At 40.6% G+C, this 20,558-nt stretch overlaps 3 protein-coding genes and 1 long non-coding RNA gene across 11 annotated transcripts in view; 3 read left to right on the top strand and 1 right to left on the bottom strand.

Annotated features, from left to right (window-relative positions):
• LOC131105915 (dnaJ homolog subfamily C member 11) overlaps positions 1–20,558 on the top strand; it is a 166,876-nt gene that overhangs the window by 86,047 nt on the left and 60,271 nt on the right. The gene's annotated exons all lie outside the window — the stretch shown is intronic.
• On the top strand, positions 23–6,419 carry LOC131105917 (uncharacterized). Its single transcript, XM_058054427.1, has 4 exons — positions 23–295; positions 1,513–2,126; positions 4,295–4,338; positions 4,412–6,419. The coding sequence occupies exons 1-4, from the start codon at positions 112–114 to the stop codon at positions 5,181–5,183; spliced, it is 1,614 nt and encodes a 537-aa protein (XP_057910410.1). The 5' UTR covers positions 23–111; the 3' UTR covers positions 5,184–6,419.
• On the top strand, positions 7,633–13,506 carry slc48a1b (solute carrier family 48 member 1b). Of its 3 annotated transcripts, XR_009120018.1 has the most exons (4): positions 7,637–8,004; positions 9,844–10,011; positions 11,768–12,008; positions 12,335–13,506. XR_009120018.1 is itself a non-coding variant. In XM_058054440.1 (3 exons), the coding sequence occupies exons 1-3, from the start codon at positions 7,879–7,881 to the stop codon at positions 11,902–11,904; spliced, it is 384 nt and encodes a 127-aa protein (XP_057910423.1). In that variant the 5' UTR covers positions 7,633–7,878; the 3' UTR covers positions 11,905–12,304. The 3 variants fall into 3 exon arrangements, 2 of the variants coding, with proteins under 2 accessions (XP_057910423.1, XP_057910422.1); XM_058054440.1 differs by lacking the exon at positions 12,335–13,506 and having other exon boundaries at positions 7,633–8,004; positions 9,891–10,011; positions 11,768–12,304; XM_058054439.1 differs by lacking the exon at positions 12,335–13,506 and having other exon boundaries at positions 11,768–12,304.
• LOC131105925 (uncharacterized) lies at positions 16,395–19,008 on the bottom strand. 3 transcript variants are annotated; one of them, XR_009120021.1, is made up of 4 exons: positions 18,885–19,008; positions 17,655–18,042; positions 17,511–17,566; positions 16,395–16,615 (listed from the first exon to the last, which is right to left on the bottom strand). It is a non-coding gene; the product is annotated as an uncharacterized LOC131105925 (long non-coding RNA). The 3 variants fall into 3 exon arrangements; XR_009120020.1 differs by adding an exon at positions 17,182–17,225 and having other exon boundaries at positions 17,511–18,042; XR_009120019.1 differs by having other exon boundaries at positions 17,511–18,042.

Consider the following 20,558-nt stretch of genomic DNA (forward strand, 5'->3'; position numbering starts at 1 on the left):
AAGCAGCATGTGAATTCTTTTTCCGGGTAGTGTGTGTTTTCAATCGATGTCACTCACTTGGTGATTGGAGAAGCACAATCGACTCGTCTGTCAAACATTCATTTCCACAAAATGTCAACACTCAGCATGCCGATGCATACTCTTAAAAACAAACTAATGGACGGGATTACCACGGCGGTTTCGGAGTTCTTTCGAGACGTGGAGAAGATGGAGAAAAGTTACCAAGAGGAGATCCGTGGTCTGCGCTCCCTCCTGAACAACGCGACTAATCCAGAGATGCGAGTACCCGCCAAAGGTTGCCAACTTCGCTTTTTCAATTGAATTTAAGTAGTAAAAGTGATCGAAAGGTTTTGTTCGGCTAAACGTTACTTTTGTTCTACTTTAAGTTGTGTTTACACTGTTGATTTAGAAATGCTAAAACCCCGCCTCTTTTGATTGTGGCTAATAGACCGACTGATTGCCAAGTAGTAACTGTTAGTTTTATATGCAAGGCAAGCACACTTGAAAAAAAATTGTACATTTAACACATTTAGGCTCATCAGCGACACAGTGTGACTAAAAGTAAGCACACACTTGAACTAAATTGGAAAACATTTTCATATGGACACTTTGAGTTGATGCCACTCGGCGCCATCTTGAAACCCTCCTCCTGTTAGATGCCTTCTTAGTCAGCCTTAATTAAGGGCCTCAATTTGGAGGGGAGGACGTGTCTTCACAGAGAACCCTGTTGCATTCTCCACTTTGGTCTTTTGCATTTGACTTAATAATAATAATAATAATAATAATACATTTTATTTGTATAGCGCTTTTCAAAATACTCAAAGACACTTTACAGAAGAATGGAGTTGAATAAAAGTAAGTAAACAGAGTAAAAGATTAACATTAAAATACAACATTGATTGGTTAATACACAGTTAAAAGATGAGTAAAAGCGGGGCGGGGCACAGCAGTCAGGTATAAAAAGTTAAAGACATTAAAACCAGATTTAAAGAGGTGGGTTTTGAGTTGGGAAGGTCAGGGCAAGCATGGATGGAGAAGGCTCTGTCTGTCACCCCAGATTCGGAGCTTGGTCTTACAGGGGAGTGCCAGGATGTTGGAGTCTGAGGGGGATTGTGTGGATGGAGGAGGTCTGTGAGATATGGGGGGGGGGGTCAGATCGTGGAGTGCTTTGTAGGTGATGAGAAGAATTTTGAAGTGAATGCATTGGGGAACAGGAAGCCAGTGGAGGTTTTGGAGGACAGGGGTAATGTGTTGTGGAGCGCGTGGAGGTGAGGAGGCGAGTTCTGAATATATTGTAGTTTGTTGAGGGTTTTGGAAGGTGTACCGTAGAGAATACTGTTGCAGTATTCGATTCTGGTTGTGATGAATGGATCAGGGATTCATGCATTCATTTCCTTTGCTCTGTCCAAGCAACGGCTGCTTGCAAAGACGCCTTTCTTTAGCGGGTGCCGTTCAAAAATATAGTAAAAGTTGTTTTTCTGTCCATAATGTTTGTTTTCTTTCCCCCAATAGATAAAAAAAGATTACCTCCTACTGTCAGCGAGCAAACACCTGAGCGAGATTCAGCGGAGCCGCTAGCCAAAATGCCAAAAATGGAGCCAACGGAGCAATTTGATTCATCCGAGCCACTGGTTATTAAAGAGGAACCTAACGAAGCTTTGCCGCCAACCGCTAATATTCCTAAAGAGGAGCAAGCAGAAATATCTACGTCATTGCCTGAAATGTTGGACATCAAAGTATCTGAGCCGTATACGCTGGAACCACTGGCTGATGTTGTACCTAACGTGGCCAACATGGAGGTATCTACACCAGTGGATGACGTACAAGACGGCTCTGAGATCTCCATTTCCGAGCCGCAGAACATACCAAAAAGGCAGCAAATTGGATGTGATAAAATCTTGGCACCAGAAGAAGAAATGAGTACTGAGAATACCAGTACCGTTGAGTGTCTTGAACGTGACAGCAACGAGGTGGACACCGGAAGGCGTGACACCAACACCCCACTACAGGATATGGCTTTTGGAAACCTCAACACCGACTCGGAATGTCCTCTGCCAAGCAGCATCGAGGGAATCTTGAACAAAGATCTAGGATCTCTGGAGCCTCCAAAAAATCCATCCAAAAAGGTAAATGCTTATTATTTGTTTTTGTTATTTGTGGTTATTTGTAGCGCTACCACAATTAGTTGAATAGTCATTATGTTTTATTAAAATCATCAACATCTTTGTTTTTCTCTCAAAACCTGGTAGTTATACCGTATCATGGCTCCCTGGCAGAAACGGAGCTCAAAAGTGTGGGAGCATTTAAAAAAAAAAAAAAAGAGCAAAGTGTGCAATGAAATCTGTGCAAAACAGATTTGCCGTGGAAGGCAACTGAGGTGCACAAGCACCTGAAAAGGAAGCACAACGATGAAACAGGACCGTCGTCTAGGTAAGATAACTGGATAGTTAGCTGCTAATATTAGCGTAGAAAGAGAGCTAACTTACTACTTAATCCTATAACTGTAAAAATTAAAGGGGACTATTGTGCTTTATTTTTTGAGCTCCTCAAAATAAGGCATTACTCTCCTACCACCGTTGCTACCTCTGCCTAGGTCTTTTTTTTTAGTCCCCTTGTAGTCCTTCTTTAATCGGATGGCAGGACATAGAGGAAAAATGTGATGACGACCATAGCACTGAAAAAGGAACTTAGTAGTTCATACTGAAGGAATTGCTTAATTATGCAGATCACTCCACAAGGCAGGCCAACTCCAATTTCCACATGGGCCAGATTTGGCCCCCGGGCATGAGTTGGACACATGTGACCTAGATCAAACTAATACAGTAAACCTCGGATATATCGGACTCGGATATATCGGAAATTCGCTCACAACGGACAGATAAAAAAAGAACCGATTTTTCTGTAATGCATTTCCAATAAAAATTCATTGCATATATCGGATTTTTTATAACGGATTTCGCCTATTTCGGACAAAATCTCCAGTCCCGTTCCAATGCATTTCCATGAAATTTCCCTGGCATATATCGGATGGCCGCATCGTGGCGCTCCGATTCGCCGAATGGTGACAGGCCGCTATACGACGTCATTTGCAGCGTTTGCAGCGTTGCCTGAGCGTCCAGGTACATTGGAAACATAGTCAAGGAAGTGCCTTTTTATAACGGATAAAATCCCATTTACGCATATACCGGATATAAATCCCATATATGCGTAAAACGGACATTTTCCGGTATACGCATATAACGGATTTCGCTTATATCGGACAAAACCAGTGGGAACAATTGAATCCGATATATCCGAGGTTTACAGTAGAAAGAAAATTTTAGGCCATTTATAGGACAGTTTGGCATACTATTTGGTCACATGACAAGGTTGGAGAACTACCATATTTTCTGGAGTATAAGTCGCTCCGGAGTATAAGTCGCACAAGGCCAAAAATGCATAATTAGGTAGAAAAAAAACATACATAAGTCGCACTGGAGTATAAGTGGCATTTTTTGCGGGTAATTTATTTTCCAAACTACTTGACCAAAACAGACATTAGGTCCTCTCGGAAGGCAAGTTCTAACAATAAAAGAATAGAGAACAGGCTGAATAGGTGTAAGATATGCTAACACAATGCTTATTCAGCTACACAAAAAAATAAACACGAACAGAAAAGGTGTCTAGTGTTTATGTAACATAAACACTTCTTTCATTTTTAAGTCGCTCTGGAGTATAAGTCGCAGGAACAGCCAACCTATGGAAAAAAAGTGCCACTTATACTCCGGAAAATACGGTACTTGGTTGTCATTGAGCTAATTAGACCGCGTCATTGTCGTCGGAGTTCTGTGCACGCCAAACTTTCTTGTTCTTTGAAAACCAAAAACGATATTTCTAGAACTTATCAAGCTATAAATAGTGAAAATTATTGATTTTGGTAACAATTTTATTGCGTATTGTGTGTTCATTTTTATTAGTCTGGGAGCATGTTGGCAATCAATTTATACAATAAAGTTGAATCAAATGAAATGTTTTACCTGGTAATGCTGGGCTTTTGTTTATGGATAAAAATATGATCATTTCAAATAGTTTTGTGCTGGCACGGAGTTATTTTGCACTTAAATTCAAACTATGCTAACATGTTTTTATTGAATATTACATATGTGAAATGATCTCGATCAAACCAAACAAATACAAAGCCACGTTAGCATAATCCTTTTGAAGCATTTAGCCAATTAGAAACTACGCTACGTTGCTCAGATATGTTTGATTGCATAAAATAACTAGCTTCTATTTTTCTTCTTCCAAAAACAAGCTAACAGAAGACACGCTACAGAAGACCATCCTAGAATTTCCGAGGTAAGAACGGTGAAATTTTGTCATCGTGTTTGCGCTCCTGCTTTACCGATGCTGGTATGGTTCCTTCTTCCAGGATGAGGCCCTACAAGCCTTGCAGCGTTGTTACCGGCCCGCCGGGTCGCCGTCCTTTTCTGACCAGACTTTTCCAAGCCTGCAAGGACTTCCCAGAAGACAAGCAACCTCTGATTACCAAAGTTGTTACCCAAGATGATTTTGAATTAATGCAAACGGCTCTCGGTAATGTACCCAAAGGTCCTGGCTGGCACTGCCAATCATCCAGAGAGGCCTTTACGTATCACAACGATGCTCCTCCGTTCCCATCGCTGCCCCAGAAACAGAGCGACCAAAAGCTTCTGGTACTCAAGATGGTCAACAAAAGTTGTTCTCACACATCAAAGGAGGAAGAGGAGGTGAAGAGTCAAGCGCTCCGAGAGTACTGCCGCAGTATGTGTGTCAACTGGTCGCCGTGCGGTAATGTTGTCCACCCGAATACTCCATGGCTGGGGGCGCTGCCGCACGGCATGGTGTACGACCCCAAGGAGGATCCCAGCTTCGGACTGGTCCACGTCAGCTGCTCCGGCCTCCAGAGCTTCATGGCCTGCCGCTTTTTGAGTTCCGAGAACGGCGTGGTGCGCCTGAAAAGCAACGCCCCCCACTACACGCACATCCAGGGGGAGCTGATGGTGACGGGCATGGCGTGGTGTGACCTGGTGGTGGTCGCCAAGGACGACGTACTGGTTCAGAGAATTTACCGGGATGGAAGCACCGTTGACTGGGTGAGGAAAAAATTGGCTGTTTTTTATTTTAATTACTTTCTGCCACGTATTACAGAAAATGGAAAATGAAAAAAATATATATTTTTAATTTTTCATTCACTTATAATGGAATGGTTTGTATGTAATGAGTGCCTTGGTTCGAGTCCCTGCTTCGGCATCTCTGTGTGGAGTTTGCATGTTTTCCCAGTGCGTGCAGTTTTTCTCCGGGTACTCCGGTTTCCTCCCGCATTCCAGTCCAGGGTGTCCAGGATGTAGCCCGCCTCTTGCCTGAAGTCGGCTGGGATAGGCTCCAGCGTACCCCAGCGACCCTAATGAGGATAAGCGATATAAAAAAAGGGATGTATGGATTTTTGTTCGATATGCTCAACAATAGCTTTTTATTTTAGCAATATTACAGCTCTTCTTTCAACACATTATGCATATTTTGCTATAATGCCATTGAATGTTTCACAAATAAACACTACGAAAAATAAAACAAATATTGAAATATGTAATGAAAGATATAGAAAATGTGTTTCAACAAAATCATTAAAATATCCTGACCAATTGAAGGAAGATGCGTTTACTTCCCCTTGGCATTACCGCCATAACAAAGCTATTGAAACTATTCACGATATCAGACACCCAAAGCGCTTCATAGTGATGGTAATCTATATCTGTAGCCACAGCTGCACTGGAGTACTATACTGATGGACGGAAATGTTTGCACTAAAACTTAATTTAATATCTTGTATGTAAAGAAAAAGTAACATATGCTAATTATTTGAACCATATTACAGCCCAATGGTTAAATATGTAAACAGTCGTCAACTGGATGAGTTTGTAGCTTTACAGTAATCAGTATTTAAGTGACACTAGGTGTTTTTTTTCTTCTTCATGCAAGATTTCAGACGTTTTTCATTTCATGTTTTCATACACTGTCGACTATTTGTTTGTATTTGTTTGCCTTTTCTGACCTAAAGTATTCTTTTTTTTATTTTGTTATAAACATAACATTGATCAAGCACCTGGAAGGACGTATGAAACGTTACTGTAACCTATGTTTTTGTCTTCTATGGTGCAAAGAACAACACATATTTTTGATTTTTGTTTCTTTATAGCTATTTTTTTTTAGCACCGTGTGTCATATTTAGCTGTCACCTATTGTTCGGTAATTTCACTCCATAACCGTTGACGTTGGGAAGACATGAATTAATTATTTTGTATGATATTCAAATTATGTTTTTTTTCCATTTTGCTGTTCTTGTGATGTGCAGCTGTTTATGTTCAAATAGGGAATCAAATACTGGCTTTGCACAATCCTTATTAAAGCTGTTACTTCTTAAAGGTTGTTTGAACCTCCTTTTAGAAAGTCTGTATTCCATCATCAAGTACACTTAAGTCAAATTTAGCTTTTTCTCACAGATACCCAAATATTGGTAGCATCCTTCCACCAATATATTCACTATCTCTCCTCTGGACATGTCCCAATGATCTCTGTCTGGCCGATAACTGACTTTATCTCCAAGGCATCTAACATGATGTACTCCTTCCTGATCCTATCCATCCTGGTCACTCCCAATGAGAACATCAGCATCCTCATCTCTGCTACCTAGAGTTCTGCTTCCTGTCTCCAGAGCAAACAACATGGCTGGTCTCACCACAGTTTTGGATACCTTTCATTTTAGCTGAAACTCTTCTATCACACATACCTTCTGTATCTCTTCTCCCTGTAACCTCACTCTTCCACTCGGGTCCCTCTCATTCACACACACTTATACTCCGTCTTGGTGCGGCTAATCTTCATTCCTCTCCTTCCCGGGGCAAACCTCCACTCCTCTAGCATCTCCTCCACCTGTTCCCGACTCTCACTACAAATCCCAATATCATCTCCAAACATCATAGTTCATGGAGATGCTCGTCTAAGCTCATCTGTCAGCCTGTCCGTCACCGTAGCAAACAGGAAGGGGCTCAGAGCCGATCCCTGATGCACTCCCACCTCCACCTGAAGTCTTCTGTCACACCTCTAATACATCTTACCACCGTCCTCCAGTCCTCGTACATGTCCTGCACCACTTGGACAGACGGGACACCCATCTGTATGTTCCCTTAATGGGTGACCTTCCAAACAGAACGTTTGGTGGACACGACAGTTACGTTATTACATTATGCTGCTTTTGTGTTTATAAAGGTTGTGGAAGCATTTTTGTGTCAATGTTAAAATAACCATAATTTCATCAATCCATTTTCTCTACAATTATTATGTGGGGCCTCTCCCAGTTGATGTTAGGTAAGGCAGTTGGTAATACATACTACTTTATAATTTAATTATTTTTTATTAATTAATTAATTTGTAAATAAATGTACCTATTGAAACTTAATATTTGTTTTCATCAAAACTATTTGTTGAAAATAAAAAAAAAACAAAGCAACTTTGATTGTGTGGCAGGTCAGGCAGCAAGAAATGATGCGGGTGTTCCTATCTGCTCCACTAGAGGGCGCCATGCTCCCACAACATTGGAGGAGCAGCCGCGTTTATTTGGCCAGAATTAGATGACGTCACGTAGACACGTTTCTTTACGAGGTTTGGATTGTAAACACCTCAACGTTTCACCATGGCGGACGCCTTTTTTGTGTGTGACATGAGTGGAACCTATTTGGTCACACCCACGCCTTTTGGCTTGTTTTAGCAGACCGAGTGGAGGATTTTGTTGTTTTTAAAGAAGCTCGCAGCTCTTCGAGACATTCGCTGTGGGTTTTATCTTATTTTTTGTTGTCATCATGCATGTCAACAAAATGTACCTCCGTGTTGCCTACTCCTCGGTTGGCCTGGTCGTGGGCTTGTCGGTCTTTCTGGTGTGGAACGTCGTGTACAGACAGCCGTGGACGGCAGCCATGGGAGGACTGTCAGGTAAACAGACCTGAGCTTTTCCACTGGGAGGTACGGTTTGGAGGAAAGTACGTATTTAAAATATAAATGTACTAATAAAGTATCCTCATGGAAGCCATACTAATTGTAGGACGGGGAGGTAACCAGGGGCGTCACTAGCTTCTGAGGACAGGGGGGGCTTAGCCCCCTGGAGGTGCACAGGATATGAATGAATGTAGTAGACACTCAAAAAAAAAAACAAAACAAAAAAAAAACTTTAAATAAATATATAACTTTAAATATAACTTTCCCACTTTTGTACAGATCTAGTAGAGATACTCAATTGTTTTAGGCCACCATTAAATTGACATTGAAGCACACATAATGATATAATAATCATTATTATACTATCATCATTAGTCTTCTTCTGATTACTACTACTACTAGTAGTAGTAGTGGGCTAGTATTAGCCTGCCTATTGGCTTGCTTATTAGCCTGCTTTTGCCCTATTATGTAAAATTTTTCAGATTTTTTTGTAAAAAAAAAAATCAATAAAAATATCAAATTATTTAGGGGGGCTTAAGAACATTTTAGAGGGACTCTATTAAATTAAATTTGTCAGAGATTTTTTTGGTAAAAAAAAAAATCAATAAAAAATGCCAAATTATTTAGGGGGGCTCAAGAACAACAGCCTACTACTAGTAGTAGTAGTAGTATTTGTTTGCTTTTGCCCTATTATATAAAATTTGTAAAATATTTTATTTGTAAAAAAAAAGGAAAAATCTATAACAATTTATTAAAAATCAATAAAAAAATATCCAATTATTTGGGGTTTTAAGGGGGCCCTATTGTATGAAATTTGTCAGATTTTTTAAATAAAAAAAATCTATAAAAATATTCAAAATAAATAAATAAATATTCAAATATTTAGGGGGGCTTAGGAACATTTCATGAGGGGGCCTATTATATGAAATTTGTCAAAATCCATTAAAAAAATCTATAAAAAATATCAAATTATTTAGGGGGGCTTATGACGCCACTGAAGGTAACTATTTAGTTACTACCGCAAAAAAACAATTCACATTTAAAAATGTATAATTTAAACCTTTTCCACTAAGAGCCACATAAAGGGAATTATGTTATTTTTGTATCCAAATCCATAATAACATGTTGTTGTGTTTCATCTTATGGTGTGAATGTTTTTTTTTTTTACCTACCATCCCGTTGGCAAGTGTTTAAGTTTAAATGGCTATGGTTTCAAATCGGCAACAATTGGTAGAAATTCAAGTAAATGTGATCAGATTCCAAGTGACACAAAGCAGACTTTAGACTTTACACCTTAGATTAGGTTTATAAATGTCTAACTTCTGTTTTGTCCTACAATCCAGCTGACTTTTTATTATTATTGTACCTGTACCTGCATTCCCATGGTGCATCTTATTTCCTGTCCACATGACAAGCTGGTGCTACACAAAGTGGAACACACACCGTGACGGGACCAGATGCTTTCGCTGACTCGGCTTCTGGACACTTGCTGTGTCATGATGTGATCAGGGGGGTCAAAATCCAGCAGAATTATGCAATACGTGTGCAGCGTTGTTGACACTTATTATTGAAAACTTGCAACATGCAGCTTTCACTCTTTACATATTACAGTACGTATTAATTATGGTCATCCCTCATTTATCACGGTTAATTGGTTTGATACACCACTGTGATAAGTGAGATCCAATATTAAATGGAATATTTCTTAGAGCATAGAAAACCTCTATGACTTTCTAAATACTGTTTTTAACATTATTAGAGCCCTCTAGACATGAAATAACACCCCTATAGTCAAGCTAGCTTAAACCCGGCTTACAAATGTGTTCTGTCCCTTAGGTGTTCTGGCACTGTGGACCCTAATCACCCACGTCATGTACCTGCAGGACCACTGGCGGACCTGGTTGAAGGGTCTCCGGTTTTTCTTCATCGTTGGTGTTTTCTTCTCTCTGCTGGCGGTCGTAGCTTTTATCACGTTCCTGTCCGTCGCCATACAAAACGACGAATGTAAGTAAAGCCGAACTTGTTGTTGGTGTGTCTTGGGGGGGGGGGGGGGGCAGCCTTGCCTCGTTAAAGTAGCAAACTATAATCAAACTAATCAACTAATCTAATCAAGACTAAGCATTCTTACCGTTGAAATGTTATATGTAGTACTTTGACAAGCACGAGGCAGCCATGACAAAAGATGACTTAGCGGTCTACACTTTGTTCACACATACGGACTCAAACACACAACACTAGTACTTTGTACTCGGTAAAACTTCTCAATATCACCTGAGAGTCCTATCAAGCACACGGGAATGGGAACTGAAACAGGAAGTAAAAGGATCAAGCTAAATCAGCAATGATGAAACCTGACTTAACGAAACCAACACTTGCGCTTAGTCATCGTCTCCACGGCAACTGGCGAGCAGATCCCGTTGTGGTGGTACTGCAACACAAAAGTACCACCAGGGGTTTTTGATTAGAGTGGTTGTCCACGTGTGTCACAGAAGCTTCAGGTGGTATTCTTCCAGATAATATTTCTTCCGCATAAAAACAATAACACAAAACGGGCGCGGTTTCACTATTGTGGTGCACGACGACAGTCGTTGCGATACGACGACAGTCGTTGCGATACGACGACAGTCGTTGCGATACGACGACAGTCGTTGCGATACGACGACAGTCGTTGCCATACGACGACAGTCGTTGCCGTACGACGACAGTCGTTGCGATACGACGACAGTCGTTGCGATATGACGACAGTCGTTGAGATACGTTGAGATACAGCGATACAAAGACAGTCATTGAGATACAACAACAGTCGTTGAGGTACAACGACAGTCGTTGAGATAGAAAGACAGTCGTTGCGATACGACAACAATCGTTGAGGTACAGCGATACAACGACAGTCGTTGAGGTACAACGACAGTCTTTGCGATACGACGACAGTCGTTGCGATACGACGACAGTCGTTGAGATACGTTGAGATACAGCGATACAAAGACAGTCGTTGAGATACAAAGACAGTCGTTGAGGTACAACGACAGTCGTTGAGATAGAAAGACAGTCGTTGAGATAGAAAGACAGTCGTTGCGATACGACAACAATCGTTGAGGTACAGCGATACAACGACAGTCGTTGAGGTACAACGATACAAAGACAGTCGTTGCGATACGACGACAGTCGTTGCGATACGACGACAGTCGTTGCGATACGACGACAGTCGTTGCGATACGACGACAGTCGTTGAAGTACGACGATACAACGACAGTCGTTGAGGTACAACAATACAAAGACATGGACACATCTGAGACCTGCGTCGTTATTAGACGCTAAATTACTTAACCTAGGAAGCCATGAAAGGACGGCGTAGTCTGTGCGGAGATAGCTCATCTCCAAGATGGCCGCCCTCACTCCTCTTTAGAACAGTCTATCTGTCTTCTTCTTCTTCTGTCCAGACTATGTAGATGTTTGTCCTCAAAAGAGTTTCTTTCTGAGGTGCACCTGAGTCCTTCACCTTAGACCAGAGCTGTCCTATCTAGTCTTTGACAACAAACCGACGACATCTTCTAAGACAACCTGAACGGTCCAGATGCGATCCGTTCCAATGACCTGGTTGCCACCAGATGGCAGGAGATAGAAACTGAATGTGTAAATCCACGGGTTGCTATTACATATTACATATTTCATATTTCATACAAGAGAATAAGTGTTGGCACGCATGCTGTGAGGTTTCTGGACCACAACGCACGATGTCCACCGTTTCTCCTCCCTGCAGCCCTGACCGACCCCAGCAGCCTGTACCTAGCCTGCGTCTGGAGCTGCATGAGCCTCAAGTGGTCCTTCTTGCTCTCCTTGGCCTCCCACCGCTACCGCAAAGACTTGGCCGACATCAGCATCCTCAGTGACTTTTGAAGGCCCATAAACGCCACGCAGTGACTCACTTTCATCCGGCGGGCGAAGAAACGATGGACACTCGGGAAGACGGTTGGCGGTGGGATCCGCAGCTTTTGTTCCCGGTCAGTGAAGTGGATTCTAAGGTGCCTGTTGCAGTTTCATGTGATTGCCAGTAGGGGGCATCAACAGTCCAACTTAGCCAAACTTATGTGATTGTTGAAGTACTTCAATTCTATTATTAAACAGTAAAAAACAGACATTTTTCATGTAAAGAAGGATTTTTCTAGAATGTTGATGATGTAATAACCTTACAATATGAATGGAAATGCTTTTTACAATATGTTTGCATCATATTCTCATCACTTTATTATTGTTATTGTTGCTGGAAGCACGTTGACTTCATAAAATGCCCTTTTTTAACCAAACTTCTTGTGTCCGTTTCTGGTAGTTTCTGTTCCCGTGCTTCTCAAAACTCGTCAGAGTGGGTTTTGCACCAACGATGGCAGCCTGAGAAACAAGAAGAAAAGCACCCCACAGCATCACCGCGGCGGCAATAAACGCCAGCCAATAACCTTGCACTTTGAAGTCAGCCAATTACCAAATCCGTATTTTGATTTTGCCGTTCGCAGGGCAGGTGGGGGTGGCGCCCGTGCAGTTTTGATTAGCTTGCTGCAGCCTTCTTTGAAGCTGATGTGAAGAATATATGACATATACAATATATAAGAATATACGTTCATGGTGTTTACATCATCAAGGACAATATGTGTAGAAATAAAGTACACAATGGCCGCCTTCCCCCTTCCCTTACTCCTGCAGCACATTGTTGTTGTTGCTTTTTTACTTAATTGCATTCAACTAGCGTGTTTGTCAGCGCTCGCGGCCTGCATCTTGGTAATTGCCATGTTGTGGTCAAATCACCATAGCAACATTTTTTTTATCTGCGTCTTATAAACTTCAACATTAGGAAACTGAAATACTATCCGGCTCAATTTCCACTGAGCAAGCTGGGCTTTGCAGAAAAAAATGCAGCCTATTAACTTTATACACCAGCCTGTAAAAATGTGTGTGTACGTGGGATGTTCCGAGGGGAGGGGTCTTTTATTCAATTACAGGACCCCCTTTCTACACAAATCAAGGAAGGAAGTCGTCTCGAGTGTTGAATGCGGTGAAACTGGGAACAATGGTTTTAGACTTTCAAATATGTTCGACATCCAGTACAATAAAACACCAAAAAGCCACATAAGAGACTTCAAATATAAAACTATTCTACACTGAGGTTTGGCCTGCATGCATGTGACTTTAGGAAGACTAGTCCTAAGATCTTCTGGCCCAACAGTCTTACAGTTCTTGCCTATTAATTATTTTATTATTTTATAATTATTTTTCCTATGAATAACCAGTTCCACCAAAATGCAAAGATACTTTAACAAAATGGTAATGGTTTTATTTCATTTGAACATGCATCAGATTACAATTGAGTGCATCCCATAATCAGTTCCCAGTTCCACATGTCCGAAAGGAGTAGGAAGAAGCAAAGCTTATTAAATCCTACCCCTCCATCTGGTACTTTTACAATCACTAACTGTTACATTTGTTCACTTCCTGCCTTTCTAATATAATTTAAGTTTTTTATTTTTATTTTTTAATTTATTAGTTAAGTTTTTTAATAAAAAAGAAAAAAATATAAATATAAAAAAATATATAATAATTTTTTATTTTAGTTTAAAAAACGAAAAAATTATAAAAAATTTAATTTTTTGTCGCAATGGCAGAGGACCATAGATAGATCCCTGATGTCCACCTGTCAATCTTAGCTCGATTTGTCATTGACAATCGTTGGTTTTGTCTCGCTAATAAAATGCAACTGTGTTCAGATCATCAAACAAAATATTAGTCAATAACAATATTAGTCAATATTAGTCAATAACAATATTAGTCAATATTAGTCAATAACAATATTAGTCAATATTAGTCAATGACAACACATTTAAAATGACACTTTTTATTATTAAGGGAACAAAAAATCCAAACCTGCATGGCCCCCGCGCGTGTGGAAAAGTGATTCCCCCTAAAGCTAATAACTGGGTGGAACAGCAACAACTGCAATCAAGTGATAACTTGCAATGAGTCTCTTACAGAGACCCACTCCTCTTTACCGAATTCTTGTACTTCAACCACATTGGAGGGTTTTCTAACATGAAACGCATTTTTAAGGTCATTCCACAGAATCTCAACAGGACTTTTGGACTCCAAAGTCAGGTTCTTCTATTCAGAGGTGGACTTGCTGGTGTGTTTTGGATCGTTGTCCTGCTGCAGAACCCAGCTTGGTTTCAGCTTGAGGTCACCAACAGATGGCCGTAAATTCTCCTTCGGGGTTTTTCAGTAGACAGCAGAATTCATGGTTCCATTTATCACCGCAAGTCTTCCAGGTGCTGAAGCAGCAAAACAGCCCCAGAACATCACACTACCACCGCCATGTTTTACTGTTCTTTTAGGGTTCTTTAACTCTCCAACTACATGTACTTAATTATTTGCTAAGACGCACATACGCATTGAGACATGTACTACTATGAAAATATCTAATATGAACAGAGAAGCGATTGAGTAATTTGACATCATGCTTCTTCCCACTGTGATTGACATCAGTCTCATGGTGTAATGGTACAGCTGCTGCCTCGCAAGACACAGTTTTTTAATGATGTTAATTTGTTATTTTGCACTGAAAATAATTTATTAAACATTTCACCATGTATTTGTATTACTCCAAAGTACACATTTGACATCATGCTTCTTCCCACTATGATTGACATCAGTCTCATGGTGTAATGGCACAGCTGCTGCCTCGTAAGACACAGTTTTTTTTAATGATGTTAATTTGTTATTTTGCACTGAAAATAATTGATTAAACATTTCACCATGTATTTGTATTGCTCCAAAGTACACATTTGACATCATGCTTCTTCCCACTATGATTGACATCAGTCTCATGGTGTAATGGTACAGCTGCTGCCTCGTAAGACACAGTTTTTTAATGATGTTAAGTTGTTATTTTGCACTGAAAATAATTTATTAAACATTTCACCATGTATTTGTATTACTCCAAAGTACACATTTGACATCATGCTTCTTCCCACTATGATTGACATCAGTCTCATGGTGTAATGGTACAGCTGCTGCCTCGTAAGACGCATTTTTTTATTATGTTAATTTGTTATTTTGCACTGAAAATAATTTATTAAACATTTCACCATGTATTTGTATTACTCCAAAGTACACATTTGACATCATGCTTCTTCCCACTATGATTGACATCAGTCTCGTGGTGTAATGGTACAGCTGCTGCCTCGTAAGACACAGTTTTTCAATGATGTTAATTTGTTATTTTGCACTGAAAATAATTTATTAAACATTTCACCATGTATTTGTATTACTCCAAAGTACACATTTGACATCATGCTTCTTCCCACTATGATTGACATCAGTCTCATGGTGTAATGGTACAGCTGCTGCCCCGTAAGACACAGTTTTTCAATGATGTTAATTTGTTATTTTGCACTGAAAATAATTTATTAAACATTTCACCATGTATTTGTATTACTCCAAAGTACACATTTGACATCATGCTTCTTCCCACTATGATTGACATCAGTCTCATGGTGTAATGGTACAGCTGCTGCCTCGTAAGACACATTTTTTTAAATGATGTTAATTTGTTATTTTGCACTGAAAATAATTTATTAAACATTTCACCATGTATTTGTATTACTCCAAAGTACACATTTGACATCATGCTTCTTCCCACTATGATTGACATCAGTCTCATGGTGTAATGGTACAGCTGCTGCCTCGTAAGACACATTTTTTTTATGATGTTAATTTGTTATTTTGCACTGAAAATAATTTATTAAACATTTCACCATGTATTTGTATTACTCCAAAGTACACATTTGACATCAGTCTCATGGTGTAATGGTACAGCTGCTGCCTCGTAAGACACAGTTTTTTTAATGATGTTAATTTGTTATTTTGCACTGAAAATAATTTATTAAACATTTCACCATGTATTTGTATTACTCCAAAGTACACATACGTAAATATGAGTACTTTCAGGTTCAGGCTTAGAGATGTGGTGACCACAGCTGCTCCAGAGTCAAACCCAGAACCACTTGACCATGAAGTAGACGTGCTAACCATATGCACCACCGTGATGCCCCTACGTGCCCCTAATTATATTTAATAAATTTTGATATTTTTTGGCATTTTAGTACCTCCAAGCTACTTCCTAAAGTAGCATACTTCCCAAATGCAGCATATGAAAGTAAAGCGTTTCCTACGAGGATACGAGAGGAGTGAAAAGCTCACATGTGGACCAGCGACACGTCCAGATGGTCTCTCTGACATTAGGAAGCTACTTTGGCATTTTAAGACGGCGGATCCTGGAATGATTTCCGAGGAACTTCCGCAGATCGAAGCAGAAAGCCCAAGAAATATTTAAGGCAATATCGTTAGCAATCGAAGTATTTTATTTACAAACACAAACACATGTTTGCAGCTCATCACTGCAGTGATTTACTGCCGCCGTCACACATTCTACTCCCGAAGGTGTCATCTATCACTCCCTAAATCATCCCGTCACACGTCCACGGCCTCAGGAAGACGGTCTCGGAGCTCCGTCCCGGTCTGTGCTGCATCTCCGTGCCCTGCCCGTGCGACCAACGCGAGCTTGCATCTGAAACATTTTAGGCCGACACATATTTTCAGTTTGCAGTGAGCACAAAGGGATCTGCCATGACAGGGTCTCTTTGATGTGGCTTCACAGGGGGAACCAGAACCAGAACCAGAACCCAGAACCAGAGCAAGGGATTCCAAAAAAGCCATGAAGAAATGTTAGCGCAATAGAACTTTGGTAAGATCACCTAATCTAATGGAAGCGGGGACTGATTGGATGTGAAGGCCAGCTCCTTTGAAGCAGGCCGCCAAGCTCTGTTGACGTTCCTAATGCAGTGGCTCTGTCGGAGCAAGGCAGCATTCCTCGGCGGTTCACACACAAGACGCCGTTTGACTGTATGTTGGAGCCGGGTGGATGCGTGACAGCGTCGGATCCTGCAGATCCCAAGTGGACGCCGCTTTTACGGACTAGTATTTGAAGTGTGAGATTACACACGGAGCTCGAACTCATTCGGGGGGTTTGGGGTTCCGAACAAAGGCCTTTCGTTGCCGATTGGAGCGAGATTCCCAGATACGGGATGATCCCTTATTAATAAAGGAAGTACGAAAGTGAATCATCTGTAAGACCTTTGCTTTGGAGCGTGCCTTTCAGGAGATGAGGTCACCAAGGCCTGGAGCCAAAGCACAAGTGGAACATCAAAATGTTAACATCTTAAAGCATCTTTTTTCACCAGCATCAATATGCAATAAATACATTATTAATTAGATTTATTAATATATATTACACTAAGATGTGGATATTTACTTCAGATAGCTTAGCATACATCGACCTATCAAAGTGTCCCACTCGGTGGTTAGCGCATGATGAAAAAGTGAACTCATTTTCTTTGCTTTTTGTGTGACGCCATCACAAAGTAAAGTGTGATGATAACCCTAGAACCTGAGCTGGAACTTACCGCCTAGCCAGAAAGTGTTGTGGCTACTGTAGAAATCCTCCCCCTAAGTGGGGACTCTAAGTGGGTTTCCAATAGAAGATAAAAGAATCTTAAAGAACCAAATCATAGAATGAGAACCAGATTGTTTATTCCTGACAACAATACCTAATACAGACGTCCGGGCTTATCTGCAGTCCCTGTATGCCTACAAGTAAGAGGGTCTTATTACAGCGCAGCTGCAAAAAAAAGCACCCTTCCTTTCCCTGCCCGGCCTTTTATACACTCAAGATTGTGTAAGAGGCTGGAGTTCTGGACCAATCAGTTTTCGCCACTGCCCTTGCTTGAACCGCTTTCATGGTGCTTTCGTTTGCTCGCTGGGGCATCAAGGCATCTTTTTCCTTTGTTCGCAGGGGCATCAAGGCATTTTTTTCCTTTGCAGGGGCATCAAGGCGTCTGGAACATTCTGCTTTTCCTTTGTTTGCAAAGCAAGCTGTCGTATGCTTATCTGCAGTCCCTGCATGCCTACAAGTAAGCGTGTCTTATTACGGCGCAGCTGCAAAAAAAAAGCACTCGATGTTTCCACCTTAACAGTCAGTTGTCACGTTAGTCCCTTTTTTTGTGTGCGGGTGCGTACATAAGTATCTTTTGTCAGTATTTGTGAGACTATGTGTTTGCTTTTATCTTTAGCTAGCAAAATTTAGCAAATACCTTCATTACTCAATACAATAAAAATAATAATAAATCTAATAATATCTATAAATAATAATAAAATCTAATAAATAATCAAATCTAATAAATAATAATAAATAAAATGTGTCTCAGGAACACAAAGTAATCTCATGACTAAATCAACGTCACTAATCAGTACTTAGCTTCTTTTTACACTACAATGCCCATGATGCAATCTAATACAGTCGTCTCTCACCACAATTAATACCCCAATTAATCACTACAAACGAGGTAGTGCTGGTACGCATGCCGTTTCTGGCAAGTAGGAAGTATGGTAGCTGTAAGGAGCCAAAAATGTGCTTTTGGCAAAGTGCTGAGGTTGAACTTGTGGGGAGTTAGCGTGCTTTTAGGTAAAGTCATATTCAGTCAGAAAAAGCAATTTTGGGCGCAAGTAAGGAATTTAACGTTCTTATGTGGTCGGTAATTAAAATCAACTAAACTGGCAGATATACTTGTAGAACATATAAAAACATACACCGTGTCCTGTGTCTGTGGCTTTAATGTCCATCGTTATGGACGCCATTTATCACAATAAACAACGTACACAAACGTTAGCAACGCTAGCATTTATATATGAACTTTGTGTAAAAACTTATTTACTAACTAATATTGTGTAAATAAAAATGTTACAGTGTCGTTTATCAATACTAACATTATGTAACAGACCTTAAACCACGTACAAAGGACCATCCGTTGGTCTGATCAAACATGGTTGAGTCCACGTGGTCCGACCGTCCGCTGACTCACTGCAAGCTTTTGTAACGAAAGCGAAGCAACTGCACTGAATTTGATCCGCTGACTCAGCAGCCAAAATGACTTTCATGTGCTGACTTGCTATAAATAGCCTGATGAACATGCACGCAACTTTACTTCCCTTGCCGTGTTATATGTCAACAAGATGACGCCGTTATCATCGTGTTGTGTACCGCATGGAAATGCCTCTTAAGGTTTCGGGCTAACACGTGCTAATCTTTGGGCGTAGCAGGATGTTTTTCAGCCATCACTGAGAGCTTCTATCAACACTCGGACCTGGTATGTGTTTCACATTAGCACATGCACACAAAGACCGTATGACCTGGTGTTTACACGTGTGGACACGGTGCAATGTACACGCAACCTGTCTCTCACGCTGTTGGCGACGCCACCCGAACGTGGTTAGCAATAGCAACAAGCAATAGAAATTCAGATTGGATTGAACGTACGCAAAAAAAACTCACACACACGCATCAGAGGCCTGAGAAGCACCCAAAAGCGACATAAAATGCCAATGTTTGAATTTGGTGATTTTTGACAAAAAACGTAAGGGGTTAGTATGTCGGTTTTTTAAGTTTTTTTCAACTTGCTCCCAATGCACTTTTCTGGTAAAAAAAAAACAGGGGAAACCTCACACACGCCCAAGAGGAGCCCCAGAAGCACCCAAAAGCGGCATAAAATGCCAGTGTTTGAATTTGGTGATTTTTGACAAAAAACGTAAGGAGTTAGTTAGTATGTTGTTTTTTTCAATTTTTTTTCAACTTGCTGCTAATGCACTTTTCTGGTCAAAAAAACACGGGAAACCTCACACACGCTCAAGAGGGGCCCCAGAAGCACCCAAAAACAGCATAAAATGCCAGTGTTTGAATTTGGTGATTTTTGACAAAAAACGTAAGGGGTTAGTATGTCGTTTTTTTCAGTTTTTTTCAACTTGCTCCCAATGCACTTTTCTGGTCAAAAAAACACGGGAAACCTCACACACGCTCAAGAGGAGCCCCAGGAGCACCCAAAAACGGCATAAAATGCCAGTGTTTGAATTTGGTGATTTTTGACAAAAAACGTAAGGGGTTAGTATGTCGTTTTTTTCTGTTTTTTTCAACTTGCTGCTAATGCACTTTTCTGGTCAAAAAAACACGGGAAACCTCACACACACGCATTAGGGGGCCCAGAAGCACCCAAAAACGGCATAAAATGCCAGTGTTTGAATTTGGTGATTTTTGACAAAAAACGTAAGGGGTTAGTATGTCGGTTTTTTCAGTTTTTTTCAACTTGCTGCTAATGCACTTTTCGGGTCAAAAAAACACGGGAAACCTCACACACACGCATTAGGGGGCCCAGAAGCACCCAAAAACGGCATAAAATGCCAATGTTTGAATTTGGTGATTTTTTACAAAAAACGTAAGGGGTTAGTATGTCGGTTTTTTAAGTTTTTTTCAACTTGCTCCCAATGCACTTTTCTGGTAAAAAGAAAACAGGGGAAACCTCACACACGCCCAAGAGGAGCCCCAGAAGCACCCAAAAGCGGCATAAAATGCCAGTGTTTGAATTTGGTGATTTTTGACAAAAAACGTAAGGAGTTAGTTAGTA

The sequence above is a fragment of the Doryrhamphus excisus genome, chromosome 18, assembly GCF_030265055.1.
Source record: "Doryrhamphus excisus isolate RoL2022-K1 chromosome 18, RoL_Dexc_1.0, whole genome shotgun sequence".
NCBI lineage: Eukaryota > Metazoa > Chordata > Actinopteri > Syngnathiformes > Syngnathidae > Doryrhamphus > Doryrhamphus excisus.